This window comes from Coturnix japonica, chromosome 2, assembly GCF_054131305.1.
Source record: "Coturnix japonica strain WE chromosome 2, WE-NBRP24, whole genome shotgun sequence".
NCBI classification, from domain to species: Eukaryota; Metazoa; Chordata; class Aves; order Galliformes; family Phasianidae; genus Coturnix; species Coturnix japonica.
Window position 1 is genome coordinate 96,864,421 of NC_140664.1, and position 21,849 is coordinate 96,886,269.

The following is a 21,849-nucleotide window of genomic DNA, read 5'->3' on the forward strand; positions in this document are numbered from 1 at the left end:
TAAGACATTAATTTCACACTACTTTTATATCACAGACTCAGGGAAGGGTAAGTGTCAGAAAGCTTGGGAGTGCAGAAAGAGACTGTCAAGACTAGAGTTAATGAGAAGAAGAGAAAACATAAGGCTAGCCTACAGGTCCAGCAAGTACCCAACACGCTTCCTTGTAAAGAATAAGCTCTGCCTCCTTCCACCTCTTACGGGCACCGAAGGGAATTTGCTCACATAAGCTGAATGAACTGGTAGGGCTCTTTCCTATGCTGTTATCTTTTGCAAGTAATCTCTAATAACAGCAATATACCAAGTGTACACTAGCTTTAGCTAGGGCATCATAGGGCAACTTGGAGCATGTAAAATGAACTATATTTCCTTCTGTGCCCAGATCTAATATCTCTGTTTCTAGAACCACCCCTTCTCAAAGGCACTAGCTGCCACTTCTTCAGTCTGTCCCCATGTACATGGATGCGTGCAGCCCAATATACATACCCTAAACACGTGGCTTTGCACAACAGCAGGGCGCCCACACACGCCCATTCACAATCATAGGGAGTATAAATAGACTGTCTTTATAAATAAGCTTGCTTAAATGAATACTCTTACTTAAATAAATCTCACATAAACACTCTCATATGCTGCCTAGTGCATCTCAGGTTTAAGTCTGGAAAGTGGCAACCATATTAGAATGACAGGAGAAACAAAGCATGAAAATAAAGCAAATTAACACCCCATTTTGAGATTCAACAGATATGAATGACAGGTAAGGCCAATGTCCTGATGTACCATTCCTCTGGTTAAGGCTTTGTGAAAAGGAAAAGAGATAAATGAGGCAAAAAGAAATTGCAACCAGAAGAGATCCTCAAGCCCTAAAGCAGCAGCCCACACAACACTGACATTACAAAAATAAACCTCACATTCTCAGTTGGAAGGAAAAAAAAAAAAAGAAAAAAAAGTATCAGGAAATGGAAAGTAACTTTCCTTCCCCCTTCTCTGCATCTTTGGAAAGACATCAGATGACTGTCCAGACCCTACACCGTGCTCATATCTAGAGTATGTTTTTATGGACATTTCCTGTCTTACTCTCTCCAAAACATTTCAATTAGCTGTTAGGACAGTCTTCCCTTAAGACAGGAAGGACTGGCTGTCAGAAAGGACTCTGAACGTCCCTACAGCAATCCTGCTTCATGTTCAGACAACACATCAGGCCCAGCACTATCCATGTCCTGGCTCGTTTTGTCAGGAGTACTGCATCTGCTTGTAACTTCCTTCCCACTAACGAGTCCCTCGCTAATTGATCCGGCTGAGTGCATATTTCTTTAGTCTCAATCATCCACACGCTAAAGATACCCATCAGTAGCACAGCAGAGCCGTACTTAACATCTCTCAGACAAATCCCACCTTGCACTCACTATTTTGATTGAACTCCTGCTCACCAAATCACCAGGACTTCTCTGACTCTTAAGTCCTGTCTGCCACTCACCCTGTGCTCATTTGCCAGCATGATGGCCCTCATCCATCAGAATAAAAGTTCTTGCTATGTCAATGGTTCAATTAGGAAAGGAGCAGGCAGCTCGTTACAATCATTCAGGCTTTTGTTCTTTGTCTTCTTGACTGCAGATGCAGACATGAAAAATTCAAAGAGCACTTATGGGAATATCATGTTAATAATTTCCTAGGTAAGTTTTACTCACTGCTTTGTGGGTGTTTTGTTGCTGCTAATTTTTTCAGCCTTTAATGCATGCACACATTGTATAAATACAGTAAGAAAATAACAATAAAAGACAATGCTAAAAAATGCCACTGCGATGCTCTAAGATCAGATTTTGTTAAATGACCTCATTTGTATCAGTCCCACCCCTTACAACTACGGAGGAAAAAGCCAATATCAATACTGCCGAATCTGTCTGCTATACTGTGACCTTATCATGCTATCAGAAAAAAAGATAATATCCACTCATGCTCAAAATATGGCTAGTATATTCATAAAGAATCAAAGAATCATAGAATCATCAAGGTCAGAAAAGATCTCTAAAAACATCTAATCCAACCATTCACCTCCCACCAAGACTATTCACTAGACCATGTCCCTAAGTACTACATTTTACCTTTAAACAACTCCAGGTGACCCCACCACTCTTCTGGGCAGCAGTTCCAATACCTAACCACTCTTTCTGAGAAGAAATTATTTCCAATACCCAATCTGAGTCTTCCTTGGTGCACCTTTTAAGGCCATTACCTCTTGTCCTATTGCTAGTTACCTGAGAGAAGAAGCCAATCTCCACAATGCCCTTTCAGGTAGTTGTAGAGAGCTGTAGAGAATTATGCAGACACATTCCAAAGTAATTTTCTTTAAGTCAAAAAAGACTATCCATCCCAACTGCCACAATAAGTAATGTTCCTTGGGATTGTTATTATTATTATTAGGATTTTTATTGCTTTATTATTATTATTATTATTATTATTATTATGCCATGTATTTATACAAACTGGGAGAAGAACCACTTGAGATCAGCCCTGCAAAGAACTTTGGGGGTCCTGATAGACAAGAAGCTGGACATGAGCCAGCAGTGTGAGCCTGCAGCCTGGAAGACCAACTGTGTTCTGAACTGCGTTAAAAAACGGGTGGCCAGCAGGGAAAGGGAGGTGATTGTCCCCCTCTACTCAGCTCTTGTGAGGCCCCATCTTCAGTACTGTGTCCAGGCCTGGGGGCCCCAGCACTGGAAGGATGTGGAGCTCTTGGAGCGGGTCCAGAGGAGGACTGCTAAGATGATCAGAGGGCTGTAGCACCTCTCCTATGGGGAAAGATTGAGGGAACTGGGTTTGTCTAGCTTAGAAAGGCTCCAGGAAGACCTCATTGTGGCTTTCCAATACTTGAAGGCAGTGGGAGAGGTAGCAACTGTTTACAAGGGTGGATAGTGATAGGACAAGGGGGATTGGTTTTAAACTGAGACGGGGGAAGGTTTAGGTTAGATATTAGGAGGAAGTTTTTCACACAGACGGTGATGCTGCACTGGAACAGGTTGCCCAAGGAGGTTGTGGATGCCCCATCCCTGGAGGCATTCAAGGCCAGGCTGGATGTGGCTCTGGGTAGCCTGGACTAGTGGTTGATGACCCTGCACATAGCAGGGGGGTTGAAACTGGATGATCACTGTTGTCCTTTTCGATCCAGCCCATTATATCGTTCTATGATTATTTAATGAAGTCCCACAGCTTTCCTTGGGACTTTTGAACAGCCCTAGCTGTTTTTATCTCATCCAACAAAATATGTGTGATTGTGTATCAGCTGTGCTCATCAGCTGGAAAAAAATTCTTTTAAAGCAGTTTTTGGACTGAAATTTCAGCACAAATCTGTGCTGTGGATCTGACGGAGCAGTGATCCCATTCACTACAACTGCTGTAGTAGAGGCAACATGAGGGTGAAGAGGTGGGCACCTGGTAGGGACTCTGTCCTTAGGTTCATCAGATAACTGAAAGATGAAACCTGGTCTTTCTTTAACTTGCTCTGATGTAGCAAATGACAGAAAGAGGATGGAACAGACATGCCTGGATGCTTCCTGATGTCCCCACAAAATCCTTTTGTCCTTATGGGTGTAAACCAGATGTATGTATTCCCTGCTCTTTGCAAGTGGCGGGTAGAATCATTACTTCATCTTCAAGATGAAGAGATAAATTTATAAAAGTCAAGCAATGCAGAAGCAGCTGCAAAAACTGACATAAACTGCAAGTTCTGTCCTCCTCCCCCAGCCTCCAAAACACAGACATTTACAGTGGTAAGCCAGTAGTATTTCTACCTGTTACATTACCACTTTATTCAGTGTTCTACCATTTTCATTCCATTAATGTTTTCCTGTGATGCATTTCAGAATTGGTTTAAAAAAAAAAGGAGAGAGAGAAGGGGAGAGAGAGTGAGAGAGAGAGAGAGAGAGAGAAAGAGGCTTAAAGACTTCAGCCTTCCTTAATCATGCAGGGATATATTTTCAAAGCAGTATGCCAGGAGTATTCCACGTGATTCTCATTCATGTTAAAATTAGAGACACCAGAATAAACCCCATATGCTGCTTTGAAAAGGTACTGCAACGTGTCCAAAGAAAATTTCTGCAGCTTAATGGTGCTTGCACATTTTTTTTTCTGCCTGCTTTTCTTCCTTTGATTCCTGAATATATTTTTAACAGCTCTTAATTTATTTCTCTTTTAATAACACTTTGTACTATTTGGTAAAATAAAAAGAAGTGATTTGCTGGTTATCTTGGTCTCTTTGCAGCCTTTTTATTTATTTTTTTAATTATCAGTTCAATCAGAATAGCTTTGCTCTGTACTATGCAAAGCTTCCAATATCACTCTTTCTTGAAATGGTCACCACAGGCAACCTGTCTACTGGAGCTGCATCCTGCAGTAAGGGCTGGCTGCTTTCCACACCTGAGCTGTGTCCTAGCTGTGGCTGCAGTGGTAGCTGCAGAGGCCCACCCAAAGGCAGACGCAGTACTAGGTTTGCTGTATGGTTTGTTCCAGTTTGACTTTATAATCACATCAAGCATTTCATGTGCTGTGGTCATGTACGTACAAACCAACAAATGCTGGTAGATTACAAAATTTGTCAGTTATAACTATTGTCTTCTTCATCACCTAAAGAGAGAGAGATTTTAGCCGAGATTTCATTTTCTGACTGCTCCAGTTCTCTTGTCCTTTCCCTCTAAGTTTTACTGCGTTCTAAGGCTGCACGTGAGAGACTACATTGAGAAAGAGCATGAATGACATATCATCATTTTTTCCTCATCCCTTCTCATTACTGTCTCAAATCCAACACATTGTCACTTACAATAAACATGCAAACACTGTATCCAACTACATCATTAACCTTTAAAGGATATAAACAAAGGGAAAAAAAGCCTATCTAGATGTGGAAGGTGCTTCCACTACAGAACAACAACAAACAAGGAAACAAATAACAAATCTATCATGATGTTTTCTTGCTAACATGTTGCAAAACATCATTTATTTATTCCAGTTATCTGATTAAAGAACTATTTATATCACCTTTCCTTGTTCCTTTTGAATTGTCTGTGTGCTCTGCCTATTTAGATGGCACTCTCATTTGCTCAGAAACCTTTGCTAAAAAGAAATAACTGTAGCTTCTCAGGATGAAAAAGCAGCAGCAGCCAGCACATGGAATTACATCCTGCAAGAACATTAGCTAAATCCTTCCCATAAAACAATATGAGGAGATAGAAGGTCCCTAAATAATTATGACTGAGCTTTCAGAACTATGACAAACTATGATGGCTTCATAGGGGCCACTGCAGCTGATAGGGAAAGCCTGACTTGTGGTGTTTGGCTAATGCATCCATCACAAAGTAGACCATGTGCACTTTCTTTAACATAAGAAAAAAATTGTGAGATTGGTTCATTATGTCTCCGTGCTAGTTTTAATGATGGATAATGATATGAATTACAATTTTCCCCATTCTTGTACTGAAAAATGTGTTATTTTCTACACATGGAATTAGAGAGTAATTCAGGTTGCTAGGAAGTTCTAGCGGTCATCAAGCTCCACAAGCACATCAGATCTTAGCTCAAGCTTAAGCCAAGTTGCTCAGGGCCTTGCCTAGGTGAGTTTTGAGTTTCTCCAAGAATGAAGGTAGTGTGCAACCTCTTCTAGCACAACACCATTATCAGTAATTGGAAATATTTTATTCTTATGTCCAAATACAGTTTCCTTCTCTGCAGTATGCGACCACTGTGTTTTTTCCCTTCATCGCTTACTTTCTGAGAAGGGCATGTATTTTCTCTACAGCTGCTTGCTCAGGTAGTGGAAAAAGACAGCAACTGGATTCAACCTCCTCTGTTCAGCCAGGTGAACAAATGCCACTCTTTCCCAGTTCCCTTGAACAGCAGACTCCATTCCCCTTGATTACCATTGTGGCTTTCTACAGGACTAGCTCAATTTGGTCAGTCTCTCCCCTTTATTGGGGCACAAAACTATATGCAGTTTCTCCAAATGCTGCTTCAAAAGTGCCGGATCTGGGGGGGTGGGGGGCGGGTGGGGGTGGAAATAATCACTTCCTTTGAGCTGCTAGCTATGCATTAGCTAATGCAATTCAGCATGCAGATAGTCCACAGCACACAAGCACGCAATACTCATCAAAACAGGGACCATCCTACCAGTAAAGACCTACAATTATATTAACAAAACATGAAATTAGTCTGGGCCCTCAGTTTGCATTGGCAATCATGTATCCTCAGCCTGCTGTGGTGCAGAAATTAATTTCAAAGCCCTAGTCATGGTAAAAATCAATACTAGATACTGAAGTGTTACTCTAGTACTAAAATCAAGAAGCGTAGAGAAGGAAATTAGAATCATCAAATTCTTTCAAATGATAATAACTGAAGCAAATTGAATAGCTATGAAACATTCTGTTCTCTGGGGCTTAAAAGCAACAAGCCAACAAAAAAACACCCAACTCACGCAAAACTAAATAAGTTTATGGAGACATTGTCCTTATTTTCTTCCTAAATAGGGTCACTGGTTTAATGATTTTCCTTTAGGTGGTACCTTTAAGATTGCACACTCTGAAAGGCCATTTAGACCATGTGTATATCTGAAGCCATTTGCAGACTACACACATAAAACACCTACCTGAGGTTTATTTCCCAGACTTACAGATCTTTTATCAGAGAAAATTAAACCTAAATTAAACCTACAGTCCACTGTACATAAACTTATGCTGGATGAAGGAATATCTCTATCATTGCTATTAAAATATTGTGTTCACGCAGTTACTTGCAAGTGGAGACTTGTTTGTTCAGATAGCTATATCTAAAGGAATTAGAAATACTTCTCTGTGTGCAATTTTGACTTTAAGATTTCAACACTATCCTTCAGATTTATACCACTACTGAAAATAGCTGCCAGTAAACACTATCCCAGCTTCACAAACAGACTTCCAATATTCTACAACCTCCAAAAGTCTTATCTGGTCTCCTGACAGGAGTTGTGGCAGTGCAAAGTAGTCAGCAGGTACCTCATCTACAGAGAGTGAGAAAAGTCATTAACACCCTCCTTATGTCAAGGAGGGTGGGAGCAGCTTTATGAGCCATGCCATTGCTCTCAAGGAAAGGGAACAGACAGAAGGAAAGGCTGGGGGAATAAATCCTGTTGGAGGCCAGAATACAGAACAGGGAGAGACTGAAGAAATGCTGACTAAGAGAGAAATCCAGTAAGATTTCTACACACTTCCCCGCCCCCTCCCCTCCCCCCCCCAAAAAAAAAATTGAAAAAAATCTAGTAATTAGCTTATAAATGTACTTTTAGCAAAAACAAAAGGCATGCAGGCCTTAAAATGCAGAGTATCAGTTACAAGACAATCACACAAACTTAGAATTATATATATATATATATAAATCACGAGGAAGTAAGCTATTTAGTAACTTCTAAATCCCTACCTTACACAGAAAAGACTACCTGGAAGGGATATGAAAATCTTGACAGCTATGAGACTACTTCCTTCATCTTACATATCTGATGTTGCAAAATAGGGATATTCTGTTTTCCTACTTGGTGACTTTTGAAATGGTATTTTCAATATGAAAGGATGATCAGTCACCTTTGGAAAGGCTGTCAGTACACAATACAATGGGATCTGCAGTTTCCTTTGGATTCTTGGGTAAGTAAAACAAAAAGGTCCAGGCGGTCTTTACTATTCAAGCAAAATAGATACAATCGCAATTCTTAAGCTCTTGCTGCTGAGGTTCTTATATCAGCAACACAATAAAGATCAGCCAGCTTCTCTGAGACAGAAAACTGATGCTTGAAATACATCTCCAGAGAGAAAAAATTAGCATAAAATTCAAAGCATGTGTGGAAGCTATTTCCCCTGATGCTTCCATTCTTCCAGACGCAGACTTGACATTCTTGACGCAAGGATGGCTCTCAAGCATTTTAGTTTCATGGTCAAGGTATTAATATCTTCATCTGACACAGCAAGACCTTCAATTGTCTGCACTGGCGTCTTTTTCAACAATTCTGACACAGAGTTTGGTATTTGTTTCTTCACCTGTGACTGTGTTGTTTGGGTCAATATATGTATGCATCAAATCTCTTTCCATTCCTGCACTCAGCTTCTAATTTGATATTCCTCAGCAATCATTTGCATTTCTGGGGCCTTGTTTATCTGCTAGCCACACATAATGGTAACTAATGGAAGGGGGTCTATCAATAAATTCTCTTTAAGTCATCAGTAAATGCACAGCATTTCCCAAGTGGTTCTTCAGACTGACAGCGTGCAAGGGCAAAGAAAGACAGGTCATATCGCCTTGAAAGGGTCACCTGTCATTCTTCCCTGTTTTGCTCTTGATGGATGAGTGTCAGAACCCAAGCTCACTCTTAGCTTCCCTGCCTTTCCTAAGAAACTCAAGCCCCAAAACCATATGGGGAAACACCTAACGCTTCCAGAAAGGTTTTCTAGACTTCTCTATTTATAATGTGTTTGCTCTATGAAGTTGCAGGGTGTGTGTTGGGGTGGATTATCCATGCAGATAAATGCTCCCACCTATGCTGGGCTTTGTGCAGTCCACGCAAGATGACTCGGTTGTATATTCACTGCTGCTGGCACCCCAGGTAACCTAAGAAAAGCCCAGAATCAGGCTCTTTCATTGGCCTTGTGTGTGGGTGCAGCAGGGCTGATAAGGGAGAAGGGCAGGGGGCAGGGCATGGGATGGGGGTAGTGCTCATCTCCTCCCACTCTGCCTCTGCCCGCAGCCCTCCCTCTCACATGCCTCTGCTGCAACCGAGCCACCCGCTCTCGGCTCACGCTGGTACATCGGGTAACAGGAGCGTTCTATCAGATGCTGGCCAGTTACCTCATCTGCTAAAAATAGAGACATGCAGCAGACTGACTGGCAGATGCCTTTTTAGTAGTGACTGACGTATTCCACAAAGACAGTATGTGAGACGTACATTCCAAAGAACAAAGGACATTTGTATAAGGACAGATGAGACAAAACCAACAAAAAGCCCTGGCTTTGCTTATGAGACATGTATGAAAGATTTTTTCCTGCTCTATTCAACCACCACGCTATTCAGATGACAATTACTTAAAGCGAACCAGCAATAACACGAGCTCTTCTGCTACTCTAACAGAAGCTATAAAAATCTCATTGTCAGTCACATCGTTCATCACGATAACCTCATTTCAACTGAAACAAAATCTCTGAGACATCACCTCCCCCCCTTCATTCTCTTTTTTATTTGCCTATAATAAGGTCTATAGTCTAGGGAGCTCTTGGGCTACATTCCATGCATTGTGATTCACAAAATGAAAATCTGGTATTATATGCCCACTGACATTCACATCAGCAGCAATTCATGCAGCAAAAAGCCATATGCCATGCACTTCTGATTTAACTGTACTACAGAATCATATCCTAGAAAGAAGAAATAAAAACATAGAGAAAAGAGTGGTTCCTAGGATCTGATTATTACGCACACTTTAATCCAAGAACGACAAGGGTAACATCATAAAATATGCTGCTTTCATGACAGTTCCAGTTAAGTTCTATCATTCCTTTTAGCGACTAATATACCCTGCATACACGACGAGGATTCTTTACCAGTGGAAAATGTTCTTGCAGAGCACAAAGAAGGGGGTTAGCACCGATAACTTGCACCCAACATTTCTCCTCTGGTTATCAGGCTTACCACTCAATCATCTTTTCAAAGGCTGAGATGTTTATTGGCTTGATCAGCACCCACGGAGATGAAAATGAAGAACACTTTGAAAATGTGAAGTACCAGCGGTTTTAAAAATTGCCATCTACAGGGTGTTAAGAAGATCTGTGTGTGTTCTACAGTAACACACAGACTTCATTAGAAAGCAGTGGGATAAAATCCACTCTGTCAATGAAGGCGAGGTTTTCACAAATAAGAGTTTTCATTGCTGAAACCACAAATGATTTCCATCACTGGGGAATGGATAAGTCAAACAAATTTTTGACCAAGGAGTGGATTTCATTAAAATAGTCTTTTTTAATTTTCTTTTCTTTTTTAAAGAAATAAACAACAGCAACAAAACAATAAAAAATACTTTTCCAAATAATAAGAGATGCTTTGCTGAGACATTCTTCTTTGCTGAAGAATCCATCTCTTTTGTAATGCACCCACACTGGGACACAAATGAGCAGAATTTCAGTCTTTTAATGCTTTTCCTTTTAAGTCTGTGACCTCCTTGAAATCACTGTGTATGTAATCATTGGAGAAGGCTAGTTCAGCTACAATAACAACAAGATGTGACCCCGCTACTAAAGACTTCCAAAGCCTTCTGGCAAAGACAGGAAGTAACGAAGAAACTATTTTTAAATAAAAAATAATCTTTAAATGAGAAGCCATGTGAGGTGCAGAGAAAGGGCAAGAACATCTCTTCCTTCCGCTTCATTATCCAGTATAAGAAGTTATACTTCACAAATTAACTCTTATGTTTTTAAAATATTTGATTCTATTCTATATATTCTTGACAATGCCGGTGAACACTGAAAAACTCTCAGAAAGAGGCCACTAATTACATTTAAAAATGCAAGGTACTTGTTTGGTTCCTATGAGTTTGATAATCCAAACCTTTGGGATATGAATATTTGAAGTTACAGCTGACTTTTACAGATCGATCCTTCAGGAACTGGAAAGCTGCATCGTTAAGAGCCTTAAACGCCCCTTCTCAGTCTCCTGCAGCCAGAAGCAGCAGACGAGTAATAAACTTGCTTTGACGAACGCAGTGGGACACATTTGGAGATCTGACAGGTGTGGATAAATGCACAGAGATGGAGAAGTCAAAACAGTGCCATTCCCAAATGAGAAGCCAATGAAGAAATAAACTTGCAGTACCCAGTCCACAAAAAGCACAGAGGAAACACTGACCAAATGCTAGGAAAAGGTCTCCCTACGCTGTGTTGAACTGCACTCCTTTAACCAGACCCATCCTAAGCAAGTGATTACAAATAGAATAGATCTGACAACCATCCTGCCCTCCCTTACCCTTGTTAGGGGATCTCCTTGGTACTCAAAGGGGGATATTTTTCAATCAAAAAGCCACATTTTCTGTACAAGATATGCAGCAGACTTTCAAACTGTTAAGTGCTCTAAACATTTTTTAATATAAATGTACACATTACACAATTAATGACAAAATATATTTATAGCAATGATTTGCTTCCAATAAAAGTTACTAAAATGCTAATGGCTTCAGGTGTGAAAACGTGGAATTTAATTTGTGCTAATCTCCCTAAGCCAGGGGAATACTGAATTCACTCTATGTGAGAATAATTTATTTGCAGTATCCCTGTCTGATATAAACAAAGCACTGCCAAGGGAAGGTGCAATAAAGCTAACAGAGAGGTGTAATCATTCCACTGGCCCAATCTTTCCCACAAGTAAAACACAAAGAGAATTCTTCCAAAAGTGCTCTCAAATGAAGATAAATGCATCTGCTTCTGGCTACTGAGACACTGATAAGAAAACACCACCTGCTTCGGGGAACATCTGTGGAAGAGCTATTTACCACCCTTTCCCCTCCTTAATAATTAAAAGGAAAAGCAAGTGGCAGACAGGTTCACAGAAAGACCAAAGGATCTGACTTGCAAGTTGGTTTGCTTTAACTAATTTTTCTCTCCTCTTTACGAAAATTGTTCTTCCCTTTGGCACTATCCTCCCCACATCTCTATGCATGGATGGGAACAGCAGGGCCAGACAGGCTTGAGCACTGCCGTGAGCATGGACCTGCAGCATGCCTGATGGAGGAGGCTGGAGCAGCTGGACAGAATCCCTCTTGCTGTTCTTGGCCCTGCTGCTGTGTAACTGTCAAGACACTTAGGCTCTGCATATCCTTGCCACCTGTAAAGTGGTTTTATCAAGGAGAAAACTGTGAGGTACTGTTACTACTGCTGGAAGGCATCACCCAAGTACAGGAGGAAATATGCTTCTCCTACTGGCCTGCTGCAAGGCAGAGCCCACGGAGCTGCCATGACACAGTCTAGCACATAAAACTGGGACAAGATGGCAGTTAGGGGGGCATTTTGAACAGGATCCATGCACATTCTGCCCTTGGAGTGTCCCCAGCTTTTAGGACACCCAGCAAGCAGGTGAGAGCTCCTCCATCACCATCACCTTGTATTGCTGTCTTGAACTTTTCCAAACATGCTGCTCAGACCTCTGCTTCCCCACGGCCGCCTTGTACTACTTTGTAGTGACGTGGGTCCACCACACTTGTTTCCACACAAAACACTACTTACAGTGTCCCTCCTTAAAATCCTGCCCGTGAAGATTCGGTCACACTCTGAATCCAGTGATTCATTCTACAGCTGCCTTCAGTGCATTAAGAAGCTGAGGAAACTGTAGTGCAGCATTTCTGAACCATCATCCAGGAAAGAAATAGTATTTCTCATTTTTATGTTATGCTTGGTTACCTTTTCTGTTATCTTGTCATAGAGCAAGGAAAAATGTTCACAGGGTCTGAGCATGAGCAATAAACATCTTCTGTGGTTATCAAGTGCTTCACTGTCTGCTTTGGTATTTAATTACAGGACTCACGTAGGGCATTTATTGTTTGCATCTGCTGCCACTGTGAACATTATCTGCTATACAGATTACTGCACAACACAGTGCTTTCCTTTTTATACCCATCAGAGCCATATATCATCCCCTTTCAGAGTAGGCCCCTCTTCTGCACAGACCCAGAGCCAAGGTTTGGCTTGTCACTGACATGGCCAGATACACAGCCAGCTGCTGCTCTAAGAACATATCATTGCTGCTTTCCAAATGGATGTCTCTGTCCCTGTAGACATCAGGCTGGACAGGGCTCAGAGCAACCTGATCTAGCTGTAGGTATCCCTGTTCATTACAGGGGAGTTGGACAAAATGGCATTTAAAGGTCTGTGCCAACCATTCTATGATTGTGTGAATCTACATGATAAGCACAACTACTCCAGGGTATGCAGGCCTGCTGGTGTGGGACCAGGGCCAGCTATGCCAAGATGCTGAAAACAGAGACTTTTGGAGGTGTTACACCAATACAAAATACATTTTCATAGAACATTTTAAAACTGATATTTTTTACTTCAGTGATCTGAAACATATGTCCAAAGGGCAAAATAAATTGAATTCTCAGTAATGAGGAAAATGCGTCAGTGGCACCATTAGCTGACCTTCCTCTGCTTTTCCATTCTCTAAATCTATAGTTTCAGTGAGTGCGGTAGATTTTGATTTCAAGCATTGTACACCACAGTTTTTCAGTTAGCTCAGCTTAAGTTCTGTTGCAAAGATAATCTGTGTCTTGTTATGACTAGTGATTTTTATGCCATCTAAAAACATAAAACTACCCCATAGACTAATAAAAATAGCTATCATTATGTTTACTCTCTACTAAACTGATTCAAAACCTTGGTTGGTGAATCAAGTAATTTTATTTTTTCTTACATGCTGGGGCTGGAGTCAGGAATTTTTACCCTTACTCTCCTTCGTTGTTGTTGTTTGTTTTGTTTTTAAGATGGCACTAAGCAGGGAATCAGCAGATCTCATACTGTTCTGCAGGTCTAACAAGACAAGATACCTTTCTTCCTATTAGTACATAAATTTCAAATTCATAAAAAGCATCAGACAAATCTCTGGAGAACAGAGGTGAGAGGATAATCACATTCCCTGCATCTTCTATCTGCAGTCTCCTTGTCTCACAATGAGTGTATTTTACAAGAAGATCACTAACACAGGATATCTCTAAGTAAACTCTCATTAGGACAACACAGGGGCATCCACCTAACTATAACTAATGGAGATCAATACAGATTTCCTTTGGGAGTATCATTCAATTTGGCCTCATGGGGGGAATTTTATAGTGTGGGACCAGTACCAAATATTCAACTGATTATCACATTAAAAATACAACCGGCCAACTCAAGTACATCACAGCCTGTGTGACAGAAGAGCCTGGATACCTTGAGCCAAGCAGAATATAGATGGCTCCTACAGGAGGAAAAACTGACTGACAGACACCTATTTAAACTGGCAGGCTGGTGATGAAGGATTCTAGATGCTGGAGTATAAATCAGTTCAGCTTACTTACAGTCAGCACTGTCTCCAAAAGCTATACACAATGTTTTCTTCTGCTGCAATAAAACATAGAATTATATAATCTCGTCTCCAAGCTTTATATTTTCAAAAGCATAAACTATGCTGTCTGCTTACAAATGACTGCTGAGGATAGAGCTTGTTAAGTGTCCTTTGATCATCCGTAGGCTCAAAGAAAAACAAAAAGGTTTCAAATGGAATTGCTGCCACTTGCATGTCTGTCTATCCCATTGTATCTTAATTTCTCTAGAAAACTCACCAGACGTGAATTATGCACGTCTTAAAATACTACAAAAGCAAAATATATGTTTAGCTGCCTGACTGAATTATTCTATTCAGTCATCCACAAGTATACTGAGAGACTTTAAAAAAGGTTTCAGGTCTGACAGTATTGTACTATCACCATAGAGATCCAAGGAGCTTTGCTAATGCAAGGGAGTTAAGCCTGACAAAAAATGCCTGTTTTAATGAATGAGAATCAGAGAGACAAAGCATGAGATCATAAATGTCTCACTAAAACACCATCACATTCTTCTAACTATAAATAAAGTGACATTTTATTTACTTACTAAGCTTTAAAAAAAAAAATAAAAAATCAACAAACCGATATGGAATCTCTATAAGATAGAATGTGGAACCAGGGAGGTGTAGTATGTGATATTATTGCCAAGAGAGTCTTAATCTTTGAATAAGCTCTGAAACCTGCAAGCAAAAACCAGGCTCATAACAACCTGAGAAACCTGAACATCTATACATCTGTAGGTCATAGGTGCATTCTAGAGTCTTGAGGGAACTGACTGATGTAGTCGTCAAACCACTCATAATGATATTTGAAAAATGGCAGTCAGGGGAAGTCCATGGTGACTGGAAAAAAGGCAACATCACACTTATTTTTAAGAAGGGAAATAGGATGACCCAAGGAACTATCAATCCATTGGCCTCTGTGCCAAGGAACATCATGGAACAGATACTTCTGGAACTTATGCTAAGGCACATGGAAGACAGGGAGGTGATATGGGACAGCCAGTATAGCTTCACCAAGGGCAGGTCTTACCTGAACAATCTAGTGGACTTCTATGATGGTGTAACTTAATGAATGGACAAGGAAAGAGACGGTGATATCATCTATCTGGACTTGAGTAAGGCCTTTGACACAGAGCCTCATAACATCCTTCACTCATGTTGGAAAGATACGGATGTGATGGGTGGATGTCAAATGGAGGAGGAACTGGTTGTAAGTTCAAACCCAGAGAGTGGTTGTCAATGGCTCAATGTCCAGATGGAGATCAGTGATGAGTGGTGCCCCTCTTGTGTCAGTACTGGGGCTAACACTGTTTAATATCCTCTTTAGTGACATCAACAATGGGATTGAGTGCACCCTCAGCAAATTTGCAGATGATGCCAAGCTGTGTGCTGTAGTTGGGAGGGACAGGTTGCCATCCAGAGAGGGTCCAAGTGAATCTCAGGACATTCAACAAACCCAAGTAAAGGTCTTGCACTCAGGTTGTGACAAATTCCACTATTAATACAAACTGGAGGATAAAAGGGTAGAGCACCTTTTTGCTAAAAAGGATGTTGGTGTTCTGGTGGATGGCAAGCTGGACACGAGCCACCAATGTGCCCTCAGCCCAGGAAGCCAAACATATCCTAGGCTGCATCAAAAGAAGTGTGGCCAGCAGACTGGGAATGGTAATCATGACCCTCTACTCTCTGTGGTGAGACCTCACCTACAGTATTGTGTGCAGACGTGGAATTCTCAGTACAGAAGAGACGTAGACCTGTTGGAAAGCATCCAGAGGAGTGCCACAAAAATGATTAAAATGATGGACAATTCCCCTGCAAGGGCAAGCTGAGAGCTGGGGCTGCTCAGCCTGACGAAAAGAAGGCTCCAAAGTGACCTAATAGCAGCCTTCCTGTTTGTAAAGGAGAGCTATAAGAAAGAAGGGGACAAACTGTTTACACAGTCTATTGTGATAGGACAAGGTTTCCAACTGAAAGAAGGGAGGTTTTTTTGTTTGTTTGTTTTATGATAAAGATAGTGAAGCACAGGAGTAGTTTGCCAGAGATGTGGTGGATATCCCACCCCTGGAGACATTCAAGGTCAGAATGGACTGGGCTCAGAGTAATTTGACTGAGATGTAGATGCCCCGGTTCATTTCAGTGCAGTTGGAATAGCTGACCCTTAACGGTCCCTTCCAACTTAAACAATTCTATGATTCTAAACTGTGGGGAAGCATTAGATCACTTCACTTCTCTGAAGCACCTGTAACTCTTCAATACAGGACATGAGGAAATAAGTCCTCCTACTTGCATACAAACCTCCTACCACCTCTCCTATGCAAACTATTGTGACTAATCATAAGTTTAAAATTCAACTAACAAAGCTCCTTCTCTTCAATTATGACTAAATACTAAAGCAATGAGATGAGCTTTTTAATGAAACCTCCAGGTCTCCTGAAAGGGTAGGCCAAATGCACTCTGGGTCTTATACAGCTTTTGCTTGCCAGCTTTGCAAAACACACAGCATAAAGAACAGGTACTCAGCACATAGAAAGGATGAACAAAGAATATTAATGTGCCAAGATCACCGAAGCTGCTTGCCAGGTAACAATTAAAAACAATGTTGCTTGGTTTGGTTTGGTAAAGTCATCAGCACTGGCAGCTGTCAGGTACCAACCAGATGAGTAAACTTTGGGTACCACTACATAACATCTCATCCTCCGCAAATCCGGAAGTGCTTCGCAAGCCCACATGACAACATGGTTTACCTTACTCACAGATCCCTTTAAGACAGTTATCAGCTGAGTAATGCACGTCACCACTACACGTCATCTGAAGTGGCTAAGAGAAGAAAAATCTTGTGACTAAGAGAAAGGATTTAGATAAGCAGACCATAACTGAACTGTTATTAAAGAAAACCACAGGAGTTTAGCATTCCCTTCGCTTAAAGTTACAATATTTCTGGGTTACAAATCCAGAAATGAATTAAACAGGCAGAGATCCTGGATGGCCCTTTCAAGCATCACCCACAACTCTCATGTTTCAAAGAATCACAGAATGGCTTGGGTTGGAAGGGACCTCAAAGACCATCTAGTTCAATACAGATATTAATACACTTGTTTAACACAACCACATATTATGAAGCAGTCTATTTAAAAAAAGTTATTACTTTTAAGTCCTTAATTTTCATCTTCTATGTTCCTCAGTAGATTGCCTTGCTATTACTCTTTGCAGTTCTGTACCATTTGGAAAGAGAAGCATGTCAGGAATTCCACACAAGAACACGCTTCTATGTTATCCTGCCCCAACACTTGGCATTTTGGACTTCCCTTCAGTTTTTTTTTTTTTTGGTTTTTTTTTTTTTGCCAGAGTTCAGGTATTGCCGCTATCTAGAGGTATCTTACCAAGAAGAAATCAACAAAGGTTATTTCATACTGTGTCCTATGGATTCACCTTTCCTTTGCAGTGGAAAATGGACACTTAGACCATTTCATTAAGAGCAGTTCCAGATAGAAGATAGGCATGATCATCCTTACTAGCGTATACATAACATTCACATCTGGTGATAACAGAGCACTTCTTTGGGAGACGATGACACAGTGCAGCAGTCTCACTTCTCATACTCAAGCAGTATGTCTATAATCAACATCTGGTCTCAAGTAGAGGCTCAAGATTCAGTTGAAGGATCCCAAAAGTGATAAGGATGCCAGCAGGTCACATAAGCACAATTTTGTTGTATTTGCAAAATGCCAAATATACTGTTCAGCCTCTTCTTACTATACACAGTTAAACCAGGACACCTAGGGCCCATAAAGACATACAGCCTTGTTCTCAACAGCTTTGCTGTCAGAAGACTGGCTGAAACTTTCAAATTTCTCTTACAGTGAAAAGGGTGCAATAACAATAGTTATTTGTTCTGTTTCAGCTGGCCAGACTGTACAGCAGTTTGTCAGGACTGTGACCCCTCTTGAATATTTTACCACTTTAGTGCTTGTATGAAATGAAAGGGATGCATGGAATTATCACTGCAGCACTCTTTGCATTATTTACAACATTAGAGGCTGCAGCACTTCAGCATAATATTGCTAACATAAAAAGGCAGAAATTCGCCTCAAACCAGGTTTTTATTTTCAGTCTGCAGTTAAAGATGATTGAAAAAGGTCTATGAACTTCTACCTTCCATTCCAACTACTACTTTCTAAATGCTGCCCCTCCAATGTGTAGAGAATATGAAAAGAAGAAATCCCACAGAAGTAGGATCAGTAAATCTCTATACCTCTAGGGAAGAATGGCCTTGTTTCACCATTTTGCCCAGTGATTCCCTCCCCACCCCTTTTCTTGCCTTATTGAAGTCCTCCGAAGTTGCCCTCATTTCCTTCCATGTCTTGTTCAAGAGCTGAATGCAGATACAGAAGAACTCCTCAAACGATCTGTCATGTGTGAAGAACATGGGGTGGAAATCGTTGCACGTCTCACTGGCTAAAAACAGAAAAACAAGGAGTAGTGGAATAAAACATTTAAAGGCATGAGTGAAAAAAATAAAAAAATAAAAACAACACCAAAAAAACCCCCCAAACACAAATATAGTACAATCAGTCACAAACCATAATTCACAGGAATCCTAGTCCCAGTAGCAAAGGTTGTCAAAACATTACCCTGAAAATCTAGCCATAGTCTACAGTCTTAAAGTTAATGAAACAGTGCTTCTCTGCATGAGACCATCAGCAAGAGCAAGAGGAAGCAATGACCTCCTTGCCTGAATATTCTCACAATGGGTGCCTAACCAGTGCTAAGTTTTTATTGTTCTCAGGACAGAGAAAGAAACAGGCAGAAACATAAGTATCCTCAATGAAACAGTTTTTCGACTGCTAACGGTGTGTATCCTATTGTCAGCTGAGAACCAAACACTAAGCACGAGTCACAAAATAAAATCACCAATGTTGGAAAAGACCTCCAACATCATCTACTTCATTTGTCCACCTATCACCAGTATTTGTCCACTAAACCATATGCCTTAGTACAATATCCAAATGTTTCTCGAGCACCTTCAGTGATAGTGACTCAACCTCCCTGGGCAGCCCATTTCAGTGCCTGACCACTCTTCCAGAGAAAAAATGTTTCCTAATAGTCAACCTGAACTTGAGCCCACTACCTCCAACCCTATCACCAGTTAGTAGGGAGGAGAAGCCAACTGCCACCTTTCCAGAATCTCCTTTCAGGTAGTTATAGAGACTAATGAAGTCTCCCCTGAGCTTCCCATCTTCCAGTCTGAACAATCACAGTTACCTCGGCCACTCTTCATAAGACTTGTGCTCCAGATATCTCACCAGCTTCACTGCCCTCTTTGAACACGCTCCAGGCCCACTCAAAGGGGCCTAAAACTCAACACAATACTCAAGGTACTCACTCACCAGAGCCAAGTACAGGGAGATGATCACTTCCCTGCTCCTGCTGGCTATGTTATTTCTGATACAAGCCAGCAATGACCTTATTGGCAACCTGGGCACACTGCTGGCTCATGTTTAGCTGTGTCAACCAACACCCTCAGGTCCATTTCTTTCACACAGCCTTTACGACACTCTGTTCCAAGCATTTCCTGGGGTTGTGGTCAAATAATATTAGATCACTGTACTGAAATATGAAGCTCTGCTGACACAACTGATTAGCTACTGTATTGTATATGGGCATACCATAGAGGTAAACAGAGAAATCTAGATAGACATATGGATGAAAATACAACCAATTACATTTGTTCTTTGAAAATAACTGGAAACAAAATAAATGGATCTTCTGTCACCTGCCCCTTATTTGAGATGGGGCAAAGAAAAAAAAAAAAAACAACAGGCAGACTGACTCCTTGTATGAGCTTCAGGCTCTTGGTCCTAGTACCTCCTTCTATCCACAAAAATACCCATCCAGCACATTTAAGCAACTTCTGCCATGTTAGTAGTTGCTATGAACACCAAACAAACACCAGATGTGCTTTCAATCACCTGAAGCCTCTAAGAAATATGGTTTCTGATTATTCTCAAGATGCAATATTCCAATTACAAAGCAAATCTCTGAAGCTTAATTGTACATCTGAGGCTTAATTTTAACACCAGATTTACTAAGATCTAATCAAATCCTCAGCTACGTAGCAAAGATAAGAGTTAATTTTGAAGCATAGGTTTCATTGTAATCAAATAAACACCATTTACTTAAAAGGATGTGCTGACAAGGATGAATTAGTCAAAGCAGAGACCTATATTTATGATGCAGGGCTCATCTGCTTTACAACACCTCAGGCATGATTTTCAGAGCACCTTCAGTTTCCATTCATCCAACAGGAGCTGCAAGGGCTCAGCACTTCCAATAATCAGACCTTCAGCCTATAATAATGTTAGAGACACAACAGTCCAGATTCTCAGAGGGCGCTTGTCTCTAAGTCATGAAATACTATAATGATGAGAAGAAACACTAAGCAGAAGAATGTAGCCTGTATTGTCACTGTAAATCACAGCATGAAACAAGGCAATAAACCCAGTGCACACTGGCCTTTTCTCTCTGAGAGAAAAATATCCATAATTGATTTCAAAGGCAGCTTTTGTATATCTCAAAAATTCTATCCCAAGTAATTTAATTCGATGGGAACATCATAAATGAAGCACATCAGCAATCTTTATATTAGAGTGTATCTATGGTCTGCAGGTCAGTTTCTAGATATCTAATGAGAGAAACCTTGACCCAACACTTTCTTTCTTCATTATTCAATCAAGATGAGGACGAAAAAAAAGCAAAACTTAGTTACCAGTGGTTTGCAGATCACAGTAAATACTGAGTCACAACTTCCACTGCCTTCAGCTCTAAGTCAGCATCTCTGCTGTCAGGGTACTGCCTTTCTCCACAGAGTGGGCAAATATAGAGGCTGCTCAGTTGTCAATTGATTTGTTTATTTTTTTTTCACTATCTTGCAGTTTGACTAATTGTAAACAGAAACAGAGATCCAGCATTAGAATAATTTGGAGACCTTTCACAATAGAGCTGCATGAAAAAATGTCTGGCTTTAAGCCCAGTAAGTACACTGTAACCTTCATTTTCACAACTAGCCACATTTGTAAGCAACACAAAAACATACATACAGCTGCAACACGGGGACACAAATCATCATGATTATTTAATAACATCATCAAGTTTTAATTATGCCTCCATGAGATCACCTTTTATAGGCAAGGCAAGTAACAGAAGAAAGCTCCAGCCTACATAAATCAGGTGAAGATCTCGTTGATTTTCCTTTCTTGGCACTGCTCTTGAAGCTGTAGATCAATGTGTCACCTATCAGGACTGAAGTAGTCCTTCAAGCTTCTAGCTGATCTATAGCTGTGACTTTGAGGAAGAAGCTTAGTTCATTTCTCAACATCAATTGCATTGGCAAAAAACAAACAACAACAACAAAAAAAAAAGGAGCTAATTTCTATCTGGGAGTTTATGTTGGTTACTTCAATGCATATTTTTAGTGTTTCTCTTAAACAGTTCCTAAATTACAAGTAAGACATTCAAGCATCCCTGACTGTTCAAACAGTAAATGGATCTGATATGTTGGGTTGCTCTTCTGTTGACTAGTAGAGACAACAGAAAAAAGAAAAACAAATTGAGAAAGAAGAGTTTTTTCTTTCATTTTTCACTCTGTATCTGAATGCTTTTTCCCGTGAGAAACAACACCATCAGGGACAAATTTCTTCTAGCTCTGTCAAGAGCAGTTATGTGCATAT

At 40.6% G+C, this 21,849-nt stretch overlaps 1 protein-coding gene across 14 annotated transcripts in view; it reads right to left on the reverse strand.

The window, feature by feature from the left end:
• The window catches only part of ELMO1 (engulfment and cell motility 1), a 274,013-nt gene that overhangs the window by 82,258 nt on the left and 169,906 nt on the right, over window positions 1-21,849 (reverse strand). For all 14 annotated transcript variants that reach the window (XM_032442431.2, XM_085538119.1, XM_015854222.3 and 11 more), the window contains one exon: window positions 18,441-18,577. In XM_032442431.2, the coding sequence (XP_032298322.2) occupies window positions 18,441-18,577 (137 nt within the window). The remainder of the gene's footprint in view (window positions 1-18,440; window positions 18,578-21,849) is intronic.